This window comes from Eublepharis macularius, chromosome 1, assembly GCF_028583425.1.
Source record: "Eublepharis macularius isolate TG4126 chromosome 1, MPM_Emac_v1.0, whole genome shotgun sequence".
In the NCBI taxonomy this organism is placed as follows: Eukaryota; Metazoa; Chordata; class Lepidosauria; order Squamata; family Eublepharidae; genus Eublepharis; species Eublepharis macularius.
Genome location: NC_072790.1, coordinates 232,550,761 through 232,565,110, shown reverse-complemented (window position 1 = coordinate 232,565,110; position 14,350 = coordinate 232,550,761). Strand labels below are relative to the sequence as shown.

Sequence of the window (14,350 nt, the reverse complement as noted above, 5' to 3'; positions counted from 1 at the left end):
TTCAAAAGCAAAGCATTAATATTAGCCCTCCTCCCTGCTTCTCGGCCCTGGTGAGTTCTCTCTGCCTCTCACATTTGGCCTTTGATACCTTCTTTCTCTTGGGGAATCTTCACAGTCCTGAGCCTGTCCCACAAAGCTGGAGCCATCATTCTGACAACTTTATCCTTCCCTCACAGAAGCGGGATTGCAAACTTTCCAACAAGCATTGTCCTTTGAATAACTGGAATGTTAGTGAACATTCCATGTTGTATCCTCTGCCGACTGGAGTCAAGGGCTTCACTGCCACAGAAGTGTGGCATATACAGCTCTGATTGTGCTACAGAAAGTCAGGAATGACTATACAATAATTCTGCAGGGTTGTGTCCTACCTAATGTGGTCATGGGAACAAACTGGCTAGCTGCTATCTTCCGGGATGGAGGTTTGCTGTCAATTGTGAATCAGGAGTTACTCAGTACTTGAGAGGAGAAGGGTGGGGTAGAAGAAAAGGGGAGGGGAGACATTTTAAAAAGATGCAGAGAAGTTAGCCGTGTTAGTCTGTGGTAGCAAAATCAAAAAGAGTCCAGTAGCACCTTTAAGACTAACCAATTTTATTTTAGCATAAGCTTTCGAGAATCAAGTTCTCTTCGTCAGATGCCTGATACAGAGACAGATTTTAAAAAGAGACACTATCAAACCAGCGCTCTCCTCTTGTCTAGACAAGCCTCTAAGCTAACTGGATGCAGCAAAGAACCACCAAGCGGCGGCTTCAACTTTTGGCTCCCCGTTTTACCGTTTGTGGTTCGCTGGGAGGGAGCAGAGCAGGAAGTATTCACTGCAGGGGTCCGGACAATCCGCATTTCTCTGGCTTGGATTTTAGAGAATTTGTGTTTTGAAAGAAGGCACCATTGTGTGTGTGCAGTTCTTCGCCCCTCCCCGCAGCAGTTAGGAAGCTCCAAGGGCAGCTGCCACCACATCTGTTTCCTAGTGAGGGGAGTGCACGGGGTTTGGGTGATTAGGCAGCAGGAGAACCTCTCTGGACGGAGACGGCTGGTCTCTGCGGCATCTGATTCCCTTGGAAAAAACACACGTGCACACATACACCCTCCTCCGCCGCCTCCCCTCAACCAGCTGCAAAGCTTAGACCGACATCTCCTTTGCTGTCCTGCTATAACCCACCCTGGCCCTTCAGCCCCCACGTGATTATGTCTCAGCCCCTAGCCCTCATTGACAAGAGATTTCCTAGCCGTCCAAGCGTCTTCAGCACTGGAATGGAGAATGCTGTCAAGTCATAGCTGACTTATCGCGACCCCTGGTGGGGTTTTCATGGCAAGAGACTTAACAGTTTGCCAATGGTTTGCCATTGCCTGCCTCTGCAACCCTGGTCTTCGTTGGAGATCTCCCATCAGATTACTAACCCAAGCCCCACCCTGCTTAGCTTCCAAGATCTGATGAGATCGGGCTTACGTGGACTATCTTCAGCACTACTTGATAAGTATCCACTGACCCTCAGTGCTCACAGGAACAGTACACAAAATACCATCATCTCTGTCCTGATAACAGCCAAGATCCTGCAGCGAATGTGTGTCAGAATCCTGTTGTGCCATTCTGTGTGCCTTTTGGGTTGCCAGATACCACAAGAGCCACTGCGATGTCGTATAGTCTACAGTCCCTATCCGAAGCCTCCCACTGGTCCGCCTTAGCTTTTCTTAAAAGCACCCGTATTCCTGATCCACTGATGGAGACGTCCCCCAGTCCCAGCACTCGCTGGGAGCGATCCCATACAATGCCAGTGTGAAAGCAGTCTGGAACAGGATGGGCTTGAAGTCGGACTAGCAGATCTCGGGGAGCTGCTGTAAAGGCTGTAAAAGTGATGGGCGCCCAAGCCCAGCTGGTGTGCATGTGGCAAACCCTCACTTAGAGCCAAGCTACAAGTGACACCTGACACAGGTTGGACACTTGTCAGCTTCCCTCAAGTTTTGATGGGAAATGTAGGCATCCTGGTCTTGCAGCTGTAATGGAGAGCCAAGCTGTAAAACCAGGACGCCTACATTTCCCATCAAAACTTGAGGGAAGCTGACAAGTGTCCAACCTATGTAAGGCATCACTTGTAGCTTGGCTCTAAGTGTGGCCTCCCTGGCATAGACCAGAGCCCAGGCCTTCTCCATTGTGGCTCCTACTCTGTGGAATGGGCTACCTGGAAAGGGGAGGGGAGGGCCTGCTTCCATGTTGGAGATCTTTAGGAAGTCCTATGAGGCTCCCTTGCTTGCCAGGGCTTTTGAGGGGTTGTGAATGGCAAGCATCTTTTAAGAGGGGAGGGAAATATTTTTTGGGGGGGAGGTGTTACTTGGTTTTAATCTGGAATGTTTTAACTCTGATTTGTAAACTGCTAAGCCAAGAAGAAAGGCAAGGTATGGATTGCCATGAAAACTTTGAGCTGAATGAATAGATACGACACTGAGGGGGAACAAGAAGTCATTACTAGCACCTCTGGACCTTGTTGCTGGACTTTTTAAATAGATGATGTTGTGATGGAGGGGATTTTTAAAAATCGGATCTTACTGTAGTTGATGCTGGATGTCATAAACCATCCTGCAGGCTTTCAGTTGAAATGTTGTGTATAAATAGCTCGAACAAATAAAAGGTTCTTCCCCTGTAGTAAGGTCAGAATTGACTGTGTTCTGAACAATACTCTTTTTCTTGTGAGCTTTATGAGGGCGTAACTTGAGATTTCACACTTTGGGTGGCGGAGGAAAGTTATTTCTCCTGACAGTGAATTCCCCCACATAAATTCTGAGGGGGGAAAGTCTATCTTGCACTAAAAACAAGATTGTTGAATCTAGCTTTTAGTTTTAGAAGGGTCATGAGATGTGTATATCTCCCAACAACCTTGTGAAAGAGGTTGTAGTGGTTCCACTTTTATTTGTTCCCTTTAGGGTTTGATACAATATCACCTTTTTTGAATTAAAAATCATGGTGCTGTAGACATCAAGGAACCATTGCAGCTGATGTCCAGAAAGAGCTGAGGAGACTCACAGTGGGTTTCTTAATATGTTTACTCGCAAGTAAGACCCATTGAGTTCTATGAATTTTACTTCCTGGTAAGGGAAGCCAAAACATACATTAAGTTTTTTGGTTGATCGAGTGTGGAAGGATATTATTATATTGGGTTATAGAAGTATGTACTTTTCTGGGAACTCCCATAGTGTGGTGATTAGAAGAAGGAGCCAGGATCAGGAAGTCACTGGTTCAAATCCAACCACTGCAACAAACTCACAGAGTAGCACAAGGCAAGCCGCTCTGTCCCTTGGCTCCCCATCTGCTATATGGAAATAATAATAATAGCTTAATTTACAGGCCTGTCTAATGCTTCCAGCAAGATAATAAGTGTCATTATTACTCTTCAACAGGGCTGAGCTCTCTGAAAACCAGTTTTGTCACATGGCAGCGGTAGCAGGATTTGGCACAGCACAGATTGGCTAGCGGCTATAATGTTACAAACCCCTCATATTTTCAACTTGGTATTCTTGTTTAAAAAATAGATAAAGCAACAAATGAAGGATTACAAGAATAAGGTAGATGACACACCTGAAGCATAGGGGAAGAGAAAATAGACAACTCAACCAATGTCCGAACCGCTGGCAGATATGTCTGTCTGACCCGTGTGAATGCTAGGAGAAGCTGGGCTTACACTGTGGTAGGGGGGGAAAACTCAACAAGCTCTGTTTAAACGTATTTTATATATGTCCCAGGGCCTAGTTAACCTGTATTTAGGCTATACCTAAATTCAGACTGAGAGTGAAATGGTATTCTCTACAGTTTGGCACAATGCTCTTCCTTTGTGTGATTCCCTGCCCCTAGAAAACTGACATGTCAAGAGAGGAGAGTTCCAGGCTAGACTTCTCCCTGAAATGCTTGTTTTCTATGTCCAGGGTTTTTTTTTTCATGGAGGAATGTCCAGCCGCTGTCTGAACTGGTACAGTCCGGATACAGGCTGAGAACGAGTCCCTTAGTATATTGCTTGCTTGCCCAAAGATGTCCAAATGGCTCTATTACCAAAGAAACTTCTAATACAGGGATTACCCCAAAGAGTCTTTTGGACTGCCCTGGCTGGTTGTGCTGTCCTAAATGTACTTGCAGGAGAACCTTTCCATCCCTGAATGCGCAGAAGATGGTGCGCTGTATTGCTTGGCAACTGGGCCATCTGTAGAAAATGCTGCAGCCAGGAATTTCATAACTTAGAGGGGAGTTTCCAGAGCTGAAAGGCATGTGTGCTAGGTGCGTTCTTTCAGCCACAGCCACTTCTTGAGGCTTTAGAGACAGCCAACTGGCCTTTTGGCTTTTTAGTGCCAGAAGTGAAATATTTTAAATTGCTTCCCTGCCCCACCCTTCACTGCCTCCTGCAGCTTTGGAGTGGGTGACCTCTTCCCTGATTGTACTGGCTTAAGATCACCCAATTTAAGGTGCTGCAAGCGAAGTCCACTTGGGACGGTGCCATTGCCAGCCAGGTCCCAGTTAAGGAGGTGATACCAGTCCCATCCTGTGCTGCTGACGACTGGAGCCATTTCAGCCCCTGCAGTGTATTGGCACCCTCCTCATTTTGCCGCTCCAAGGAACGCCTTGCCCAGGGGATTTGCCCTGAGATCCCCATAGATTCACCACTTCATTGCAATGAATGAATGAAGAATGAATATCAAGCAAGACAGAGCATAGAGACATAAAGCTGGATTGCACAGCAATGTTTCGGCAGTGTTCCGAACCTCATGTAATACCCATGAATGATTCGGGCAGTTGTGTATAGGAGTCCAGTTTGCCCAACATGCAGCGGTTGGGTGCGTCATAACTTCTGCCCCATGTGCTGAATTGGGTCTACCTGACACAGTCCCCAGATGCATCAGGACTAGCAATGGAACTCCTCCTTACTCTGCATCTTTGCCAGGACTCAGCCCGGGCATTGCAAGTGAGTGGTGGAGCCAGGGTCGCCAGGTTCCCAGAGCTTCAGGCCCCGAGATTCACGGAGAGGAGCCTGGCAGACTGGTAATGGGTGGTGGGCACGGACCAGAAGCTTGGCTGCACCTGACAGGTGACACTTGATGGACACGTGGTTGTAGCCAAATGGCCAAAGCTCTCCTCAAGCTGATCAGAAAACCACCAGCCCCCTTGATTCCGGCCTCTCACTCTGAGATTTCATGGCTTCTCCTGGATATCTCTAGGAGGATGCTGGAGCCCTGTTCACAGCTAGCTTGAATTTAGCCAGAAGAACTTCCAACTCACTTCCCCATATGCACTATTTATTTATTTATACATCACCTTTCTCCCCAGCGGGGACCCAAAGCACCTCACATTGTTCTCTCCTTTTTATCCTTACAACAACCCTGTGAAGTACGCTAGGCCGAGGGTGTATGATTTGCCCAAGGTCACCTAGCATGCTTCCATGGCAGAGTGGGGATTCGAACCTGAGCCTCCCAGATCCCATGGCCAACCCTCTAACCACTAAGCCACGCTGGCTGTCATAGCGAAAACAGCAGCCAGTTGTCCTCTGCAGTGGTTCCTGGTCACGTGTTCACTGGACTTGTTGCTCACTTACTTATGAAATGGCCTTATACTGATATAACATTGATCTATCTAATCTGACTGACGACAATTCTCTGGAGTCCAGGGGGATGTCTTTGAAACTGGAGGCCCTGGGGATTGAACCTGGGACCCATAGGCAAAGCAGAGGCTCTACCCCTGAGTCACTGCTCCTCCTCGCAATGCCATTGGCAGGGCTGGGCTTGCACTGGTAATAAATTCAGGAGTCCTAAGCACGTCATCTGGGATGTGTGACCCATGCAGCATCCTGGGCCATGCCGTTCCTAAAGAATTACTGGTGGAGTTGCCCGGTGACAACCCAGACACCCCCCTTAATAAATCCACTGCTAAATTTAGAAACAAGAAAGCTGAGACTTCTCTCATCCACTCCCCCTCTTGCAGCAGTGAACAAGACTCCAGGTGTGTTGTGGAGCAGAATGGTGCGTGTGTGTATTTGCGCACGTGCATATTGGCAGGAGTCAGCAGTGGGACAAAGTGGTGGAAAGCCAAAGCCACTTCATGTTCCAATTGAGTAGCCAAAGAGCTGCCTTCTGCTCCAGTCCAATGGTGGATTAAACAGTATAAGAGGGAAACCTCGAGGTTTGCAACCATGATTTCTGCTCAAGCATTTGGCTGCTTTTTTCAAGTTATGGGATTTTAAAATTATCGATGCTCAACATTGTGATTGGATGGCTGGTTTTTGTGCAGCACCTTCTCTACTTTAAAAAAAAAACCCATTAACCATTTTATATATACAGAGAGGACTCTAATCCTGCGCACTGAAGTGGCACTTGGGAGGGGAACAAAACCTTTTCATTTGCTGGAAAAGCAAAAATCCTGCAAGGCATCCATCCAAAAATGGCTGGACCTTGCAATGTTTTGCTGTCATGAAGATTTCCCCACAAATTCTTTATTTCATTGCCAATTTAATTGGGGTGGGGGAGGAATCCAGTTTAAATGAGCCACATCCCCACATGCCTGCATCTGCAGATCTTGTTTTCTAGGGTGTAGCTCCTATTCAGCAACCCCCAGATTGTATCAATTTAACTAGACTGCTGGGTGAAGTTTGCAAAAATCTCAGGCTTGACTTAAATGGATCAAAATAACTTCTGATTGATAGTCTTTTCCCTAGGACCAATCCTGCAGTTTCTGTGGCTCTAGGCCTTCTCTTCCCCTTCTCAGTTTTTTAAACAAATATTTCATAGGGGGCGAACAGAGGCTGGCTAAACAACAAGGTAAACTAGGCGGCTTCCTTGCTCCGCCCACATTCAGAGAATATTTCCCCCTTGTGGAATGTAAGGTGTTGCCACGTTCCAAAGGGGTGGAGCATTCCCATGAAACCAGGGGACTAGGAATGCAACGGGGGATACTGCCATGAACAGCTACAGCGGCAGCCTGCAATTCAACAGGCGCAGCTGTCGCTTGGCATGAAAATGCAGTATGGGGGGGAGTGGTCAATCAGTAGAAGCAGAGAACAAGGAGAAGCAGCTAACACAACTGGCATTTTCAAAATACAATATACAGCTAGCTTTAGGTTTTTGCAAAGCACGTTTGCCTTTTAGAAGTCATGAATTTGTATAGTGCGATATATATGGCGCCTAAATAGATTTTTTTGTGTGGGGGGGGGATCTGTTCCATTACATTCCTTCAGTGTTGTGAAATCTAGTTCCCTAAGCCGGTAAAAATACACACAGACAAGTAACCCCTTCGCCTGGAAGCTGCAGTCTCAGACAGGCACTCTTCTTCTGTATGCTTTGATTTTGGCCCTTTTTGCCTTTAAGCAGAGGTGTGGATTTCTTGTCCTGCTCACCAACACGTGAAGGTGAGGGGAAAACAATACAGCTAAAACAGATGAGCTGAAAGCACGTTTGGCACCTTGTCCATGTACTCCATTTGAGCACTCTGACTGCAGAATTCCAGGTGTTTCGAAAAGGGCTGACGGATGGTGTAGAGAGAGGGAGGTGGTGGGTGCAGAAGAGGCCAAGTCTAGAGCCAAAGCCTAAGGTGTCCTCTCGGAGGTATTTTCAGATACTGTTCACAGCCTTACAAAAAATGTGTGTGCAACCATAGGGGCTAGTATCTTGATTTCTTTGTTAACATGAGATTGCCATTTCTGCCCTTGCCGATTATGCTTAGCCCTGAGGTACAAGCAGAGCCCTGCTGGATCAGCCCCAAGGGTTCATTTAGTCTGGAATTCTGCTTCCAACAGTGGCCGGACAGATGTCTCTCAGACAATCTTCTATTTTTCTCACTAGTATTGAGGTAGATTACCTCTGAAATGGAGGTTCCATTTGACATGGCTATCAATAGATTTATCCTCCATGCTTTGAATTCTCCATGAATTAGAGACCCAGTTTTCTAGTCTGTCTTTCCTGTTTCGCCTTTTGGTGAGCTTTTGTGGGAGGCCTTTTGTGAATTGCTGGCATTGAGCAGTCAGTGAGATGCAGCAGCAAAAAAGGCAAACACAGTCTTGGGGTGTATCAACAAAGGCATAACATTCAAATCACAGGATGTCATTGTCCCAGTATATACAGCGTTGGTCAGGCCTCACCAGGAGTATTGTGTGACGGTCTGGAGGACTCATTTCAAAAAGCATGAGGACAAACTGGAACGGGTGCAGAGGAAAGCAACCAGGATGATCAGGGGTCTGGAAAAATTGAGGGAATTGGGAATGTTCAGTCTAGAGAAGAGAAGATTGCTCTCTTTAAGTATTTAAAAAGCTGTCACTTAGAGGAGGGAAGGGAGCTGTTCCTGTTGGCAACAGAGGATAGGAATCAAAACAATGGGTTTAAACTACAGGAGGGAGGGATGTTCACATTAAGGGTAATTCAGCCCTGTCACATATTCTTTAGGCTGTTCCTGCATTGGGCGGGGGATTGGACTAGATGGTCTCTAAGGCCCCTTCCAACTCTGTGATTCTGAGTCATTGTTTCTCCCCTGCATTTCTAAAAGTTATAGGTAGGTGGCTACCTCTTATTTCTAGCACTTGTCTGAGTCGACCTGCACATGGATGCTAAGGTACCATGCAAGGCACAGCCTGCCATTTTACGCCCTGCCTCCATAGAGGCATATTCTGAACTTCTGCCAACATCTTATGATTGTTGGTTCTCCTAACTGAACATTACCAAAATGTGCTTAGTAATGTACACTCGTCTTTTAAAAGTGCAGGCAGGGACACTGCAAAGTAAAATGAATAGGTGGAAAAGAGTCTGCAGCAACACGTGGTGGGGAAGTTTGGCAGTGATTCTTCAGTGTGACACTCTAGTGGTGCTGGAAGCATTTCCTTTAAGGCTAAAACTGGACTGAGGCCATAGTGCTGTGATACATTGGGGGGGGGTCTTTAAATCCTGCCCTGTGCAGCCATTTCCCCCTTTACAGCTTTCTCTGCTCCCTGCTGCAATGGGTTGGGAGATTTCCTTTGGAGAAATGGGGGTTTAAATCCAGCGCACTGTTCCTGTTTTGCCTTTTGGTGAGATTTTGCAGGATTTACTACTAGCAATTCACAGCTAGCATTAATCAGCCTTTTTGTAGTTTATGGACTAACTTTCTCTGGCCTGTATTCTTCCTTTCTTCCTCATATTCTCAGTTACTACTTAAGACTTACAGGTCAGAAGAGCAGAGTAAGAAAGAAAGAAAGAAAATTGCTGGCAGTGTCTCCCCCTCCCCTGCATTCTAGAAGCTGTATGTTCGAGAGGGAACTGCAGCCACGATCCAGTTCACCTCCACCCCTGCCAGTGCTGCTTACAGAAAACATGGGGAGAGATCCGATCACACATCGCCCCTGTAACATGTGGGCTGGGTATCACAAGAGCCCCTCGAGGAAGGATGCTGGGCAGTCGGCAGCCCGCTCCAAGGGGCCCGTCCCTGTTAACGTTCCCAGGGCCAGTGGTTCCCTAAACCGGGCCAGCGGTTGATGTCCGTGGGAGCCCTTTGCTAGCATTCCCTCCTCCCTCCTCCTCAGGGCTCGGGCCTGATCAGGTTTCCTGCATGACCTGAGCGTGCATGTCTGGAGCTGTTTGGAAAATGGAAAACTTTTCTTCGTGCACCGTCCATAGTTGGCACAGCGGGGAGGGCGGGGCGGCAGGCAGCTGGCGGTCCGGTGGGAGAGCCACACTGCCCTCTGGTGGCCGCAGGAAACATGCCTGAAGATGACGCAACTAGCCAGTTTTCCTACCAACCTCGCTTGGGCTGCATCGCGAGGGAATTAACGCCTTCCCTCCCTGGCACCAAGGTTGCCAACCTCTGGGTAGGACCTGGAGATCTCCTGGAATGACAACTGATCTTCATCCTAAAGAGATCAGTTCCTCTGGAGGAAATGGCTGCTTTGCAGGGTGGACTGCGTTATACCCTCATCTCTCTAAACTGCTTTCTTCCGATTCCATCCCCAAATCTCCAGGAATTTCCCAGCCTGAAGTTGGCAACCTTGCCTTGAAGCGAGTGAACAATGCTTCAATCATGAGGTCCATGCATGTAAAAAACTAGCATGTCAGGGAGAAGAGCTTTGCTTTGCAATGGAATATATTGTTGAGAAGTGGCATTCAGTCACCTGTAGTCTGAAGCAATTCAGGCCCAGACGTGGCTTTACCATTTCACTGCAGATTCAGTCAGAAAGAGTCTGTCTATTAGAGTTTCTCTACACAAGCCATCTTCACAGGGACACTCAAGTGAAAGATCTTATACTTGTTCTCAGGGGTCATTTCATAGAAAAAGAGTTGCAGGAACTCATTAGAATAACTAATTAGCACAACTCATTTGCCTATGCCATGCCCCCTTGCCAGCACTGGAAGTGTCATTAGCATAACTGATTTGCATATGCCACACCCCCTGACATTACCTATCCTGGTTGTTTTGGACCCAATCCTGGCCATTCAGGGCTGAAATTGGGCCCAAAATGGCAAAAGGGCTGAAAAGGGGCCCAAAATGGTCAGGATTGGGCCACTGCTGAGCCTGAGAGTGATCCACCTCCTGTCAGAGGCACAATCCTGGCCATTTCGGGACCAATCCGGGGTGTTTTGGGCCTGATCCTGCCCATTTTGGACCCAAATTGGCCAAATTGGGTCCAAAATGGCTGAAAATCAGGTGGGCGGGGGCACCTGATGTGAGCTTTTTGGAGAACTACCAAATGAGCCCCGCTTGTTCTCCCATTGTGGATACACATGCATTGCTAGGGAGACAGAGTACACCTGAATATAAGACCACACAGAAAGCAAGTCACTTGAGCATCCCCGTGTAAGATGTCTTATGGAGAGAGACTGTAAGCCATGCTGTTAATAAGGAATGAATGAGCATCACTCACTACCAGTCGAGGCAGTGATGGCCTCCAGCTGAGATAGCTTTAGAAAGATATGTGGAGGAGAAAGGATCTCTCAAGAGCTAACTAAAAGCCCCTCTCAGCTGCAGTTCTGTTTCCAGCGGTGGCTGACTTAATGCCTTCAGGAAGCCCTAGAACAACCAGGGTGTGACCATGGCCGATTCCAGACGGCTCTCCCCATCGCGAAACGTCGTGCGACGTCGTGCAAAACTCGTGTGAGAAAACGCGATATTTCGCTTTTTCTGTGCGACGACGCGCGACGTTTCGCGATGGGGAGGGCCGTCTGGAATCGGCCCTTGTTTGTGTCCACACAGATAGACTGTGCCTGAATGAGGAGGGTCCATTTTTAGTTCTCCTGGCTAATAGCAAGTAGATGTTTACTTCTCCCTCCACCACCTTTGATAGATAAGACCAGCGTCCGATCCCTCTGGGCTCAGAAGCAGGGTGCGAAGCCAGACTGCCTTCGAAAGTGGAAGTTCTGTTTTTAACGTTTCCCTGCTAGTAGCTGTCACTTAACCCGCCATCTCTGCCTCAGCTGTGTTTTCAGGGAATTATGAACTTAATTGCATTGTTCGGGGAAACCCCAGTGGTGAGGAAAACAGCATTCTGCGTATACTCAGAGGAAATATAATCTCTGCTGTTATTTCATGTATTCTAGTGCTGTGCTTTAGAAACTGGCTTTATGGGATGAGCTCTGGCGGAAGCGTAAACCCTACAGCTAGTTTGACGTTCTGTGTTGTTTTCCTGCATGTCAAGGGATTGTCCCCCCTGGTCATTCCTCATTTTAGAGGACAGGGAGAAGGGAAGTACGTCTTCACATTCCTGCTGGCGTGTGTACCATACTTGGCATGCTCATGCTTTGGGTGCGGCCAGCTGGCATGAGCCGTGCTTGGCCTGTGCAGAAAACAAGAGTGTGTAGGCCAGGGCCAGGGAATGGGGCTGAGTTAATTGCCGTCCGTTCTCTTTCCAACACAATTTGTGCGTGCGTGTGTTTAAGGGGCATCGTCGTTCTAGCCTTGTTTATGCTTGGATTGCCCCATTTCAAAGAAGAACTGGAAAGGGTGCCACTTAAAGGGCCAAGCGGTCTCTATAAGAGGAAGAGAACAAAGTCTGGGGCTTTGTAGTTCAGAAAATGCCCTGACCTGAATGGCCCAGGCTAGCCTTGTCTACATACAATTCAGAAAACAAGATGACTGTGGGATTGAGGGGAGGTGGGTAGAGAGATTATCAAGTTATGAATGGTCAGGAGAAATAAGACAGGACATTTTTTGCCCTCTGTTGTAATACTAAAGCTGCAAATAGAATAAATTGGCTGGAGGTCTGGGACAGATGAAAGAAATTCCTTCTCCACACAATACATCATTGACTAGAATCCTAGAGTTGAAAGTGACCCTCAGGGTCATCTAGTCCAACCCTCGTTGGACTAGTTGAAACGATGTCTTTAAAAACCTAGACAAAATCAAGGTGATATGCTAAATAAAGCCTTCAGGTTCAGCAGTTTATCTTTGAATATTATATACTGGAGACGAACGAAAGGGAGAGCAGGGGCCTTTGTGTTGGCCTGGTGGACTTCCCAGAAGCATCTGGCTAATTTACTGCAGGAAATAGGATGCTGAACTAGATGGACTCTTGGTCTGATTCAGAAAGGCAGTTCTGATTGGGGACAGTCATATGGATATCCCCAGGCTTCCGTATGGAGGAACGTGAGCTCACTTGGAACCTTTCCTGGTATAGGATGGCAAACAGAGCATCATCTTTTATGGAGCCAGCTGGTATCTAGCATAGGAATGTGCAAGCTCTCAAGCCATGCAGAACAAGTTATTAAGCCAAATGATGAGGAAACGACAGGTGTATTCCTAATAAATCTCCTTTTTAAAATGCACCTGATTTTCACAATTCTCCCTAGTTCTGCTCTGGACTTGAGAAATTTCACCCCATGTTGCCGACACACTTGAATGCCTGCCTTGGCATCCCTGAGGGCTAGAAACTTTATTTTTTAAAAAAAGAAAAAAAGGTGAAAATGTACGTTCTCAGGACTATAAATTCTGCAGCCAACAGAATACTGATGGGTCCCCCCCCTCCCCGCTTGTGCTTGTATGATCGCAGAAAACACACACTTGGGACACGATTGGGTACCACAGAAGCCAGTTTACGTTTACCAACCAGTGACAAACTTTTCTCTTCTAGGCTGGGAAGTCGGAACCAAAATTACCAAAGGATTGGCAAGTGACAAGAAGGGAATTCCTGGGGCGGTTCCTACCTGGACCAAAGTCCCAGAAAGGTAGGTGACTGGAAATTGGTTCTACCAGTTCTTGTTTTCGCTTTAATTTGGCAACAAAACCACCTCCCTCTTGTTGATTCATTTATTAGCTGTCGGTCCCGGTTTTCCGCCATGATTTGCAGAGTCCAGCATTTCTGTGCATGGAATACCTGTGACCTCTATGCAGAATGTATGCCCCTCCCCCATTTTAGGGTAAAGTACTCAAAACCCAGTTTTTAAATTATGCTTCCACTTTTCAATTTGCGTGCTTTATCTTTTTTTTAAAAGATGGAGAAGGAGGAAGAAGACACTCGGGAGGTTTTGCTCCCCGACTGGCAAGGCAGCGGCTCCCACGCCCTCACCATCGACCAGACAGAGGAGGGTGTGTTTGTTAAACAGGTGAAGGAGGATTTGCCAGCTGCCAAAGCAGGAGTCGTGAAAGAAGGTCAGTGGAGGGGGGGGGGCTGGGGGGGAGGGGGAGGGAGCTTGCTGTGTCCAGAGCATCGGCTTCAGCCCAGGAGGCCCCTTGAAGACTGGCATTTGTCATTGCATATACAGTCAGCAGAAGTGCCAAGGGGTCATAGCAGTCTGTTTTTTGAACAAAAGTAGAGAAAAGGGCAAGGGGAACCACACCCTGTCCCCTTTACCATAACAACAATAATAATAACATTCGATTTATATACCACCCTTCAGGACAACTTCATGCCTACTCAGAGCAGTTTACAGTGTGTCATTATTATCCTCACGACAATCACCCTGTGAGGTGGGTGGGGCTGAGAGAGCTCTAAGAGAGCTGTGACTGACCCAAGGTCACCCAGCTGGCTTCAAGCGGAGGAGTGGGGGAATCAAACCTGGCTCTCCAGATTAGAGTCCTGCTGCTCTTAACCACTATACTAAAAGTGGAAGGCAGTAGGAAAAGAGGAAGACCTAAAACGAGATGGCTTGACTCAATAAAAGAAGCCACGTCCTCCAGTTTGCAGGATCCGAGCAAGTCTACAGTTGGGTGGCCGCTGATGATACAAGATGCTGAACTAAATGGACTACTTTCTGCTTTCGATAAAATGGAGGAAGGGAGATCTACTGTGCCTGAGCTCTGTAAGGAAGGGCAGGATAAAAAAAAATACGAATAAACGGCCTGTAGGACACTACTTCACACCCAGTTTGGCCCTCAGTTATGCCTGATTAGTTTATGGAATTTGTTGCCGCAAGATACGGCGTTAGAAACCGGCTC

At 47.4% G+C, this 14,350-nt stretch overlaps 1 protein-coding gene across 1 annotated transcript in view; it reads left to right on the top strand.

Annotated features, from left to right (window-relative positions):
* AHNAK (AHNAK nucleoprotein) overlaps window positions 1-14,350 on the top strand; it is a 68,303-nt gene that overhangs the window by 33,297 nt on the left and 20,656 nt on the right. Inside the window, exons 2-3 of the mRNA XM_054992575.1 lie at window positions 13,047-13,140; window positions 13,408-13,564. Coding sequence (XP_054848550.1) covers window positions 13,408-13,564 — 157 coding nt within the window. The 5' untranslated portion in view covers window positions 13,047-13,140. The remainder of the gene's footprint in view (window positions 1-13,046; window positions 13,141-13,407; window positions 13,565-14,350) is intronic.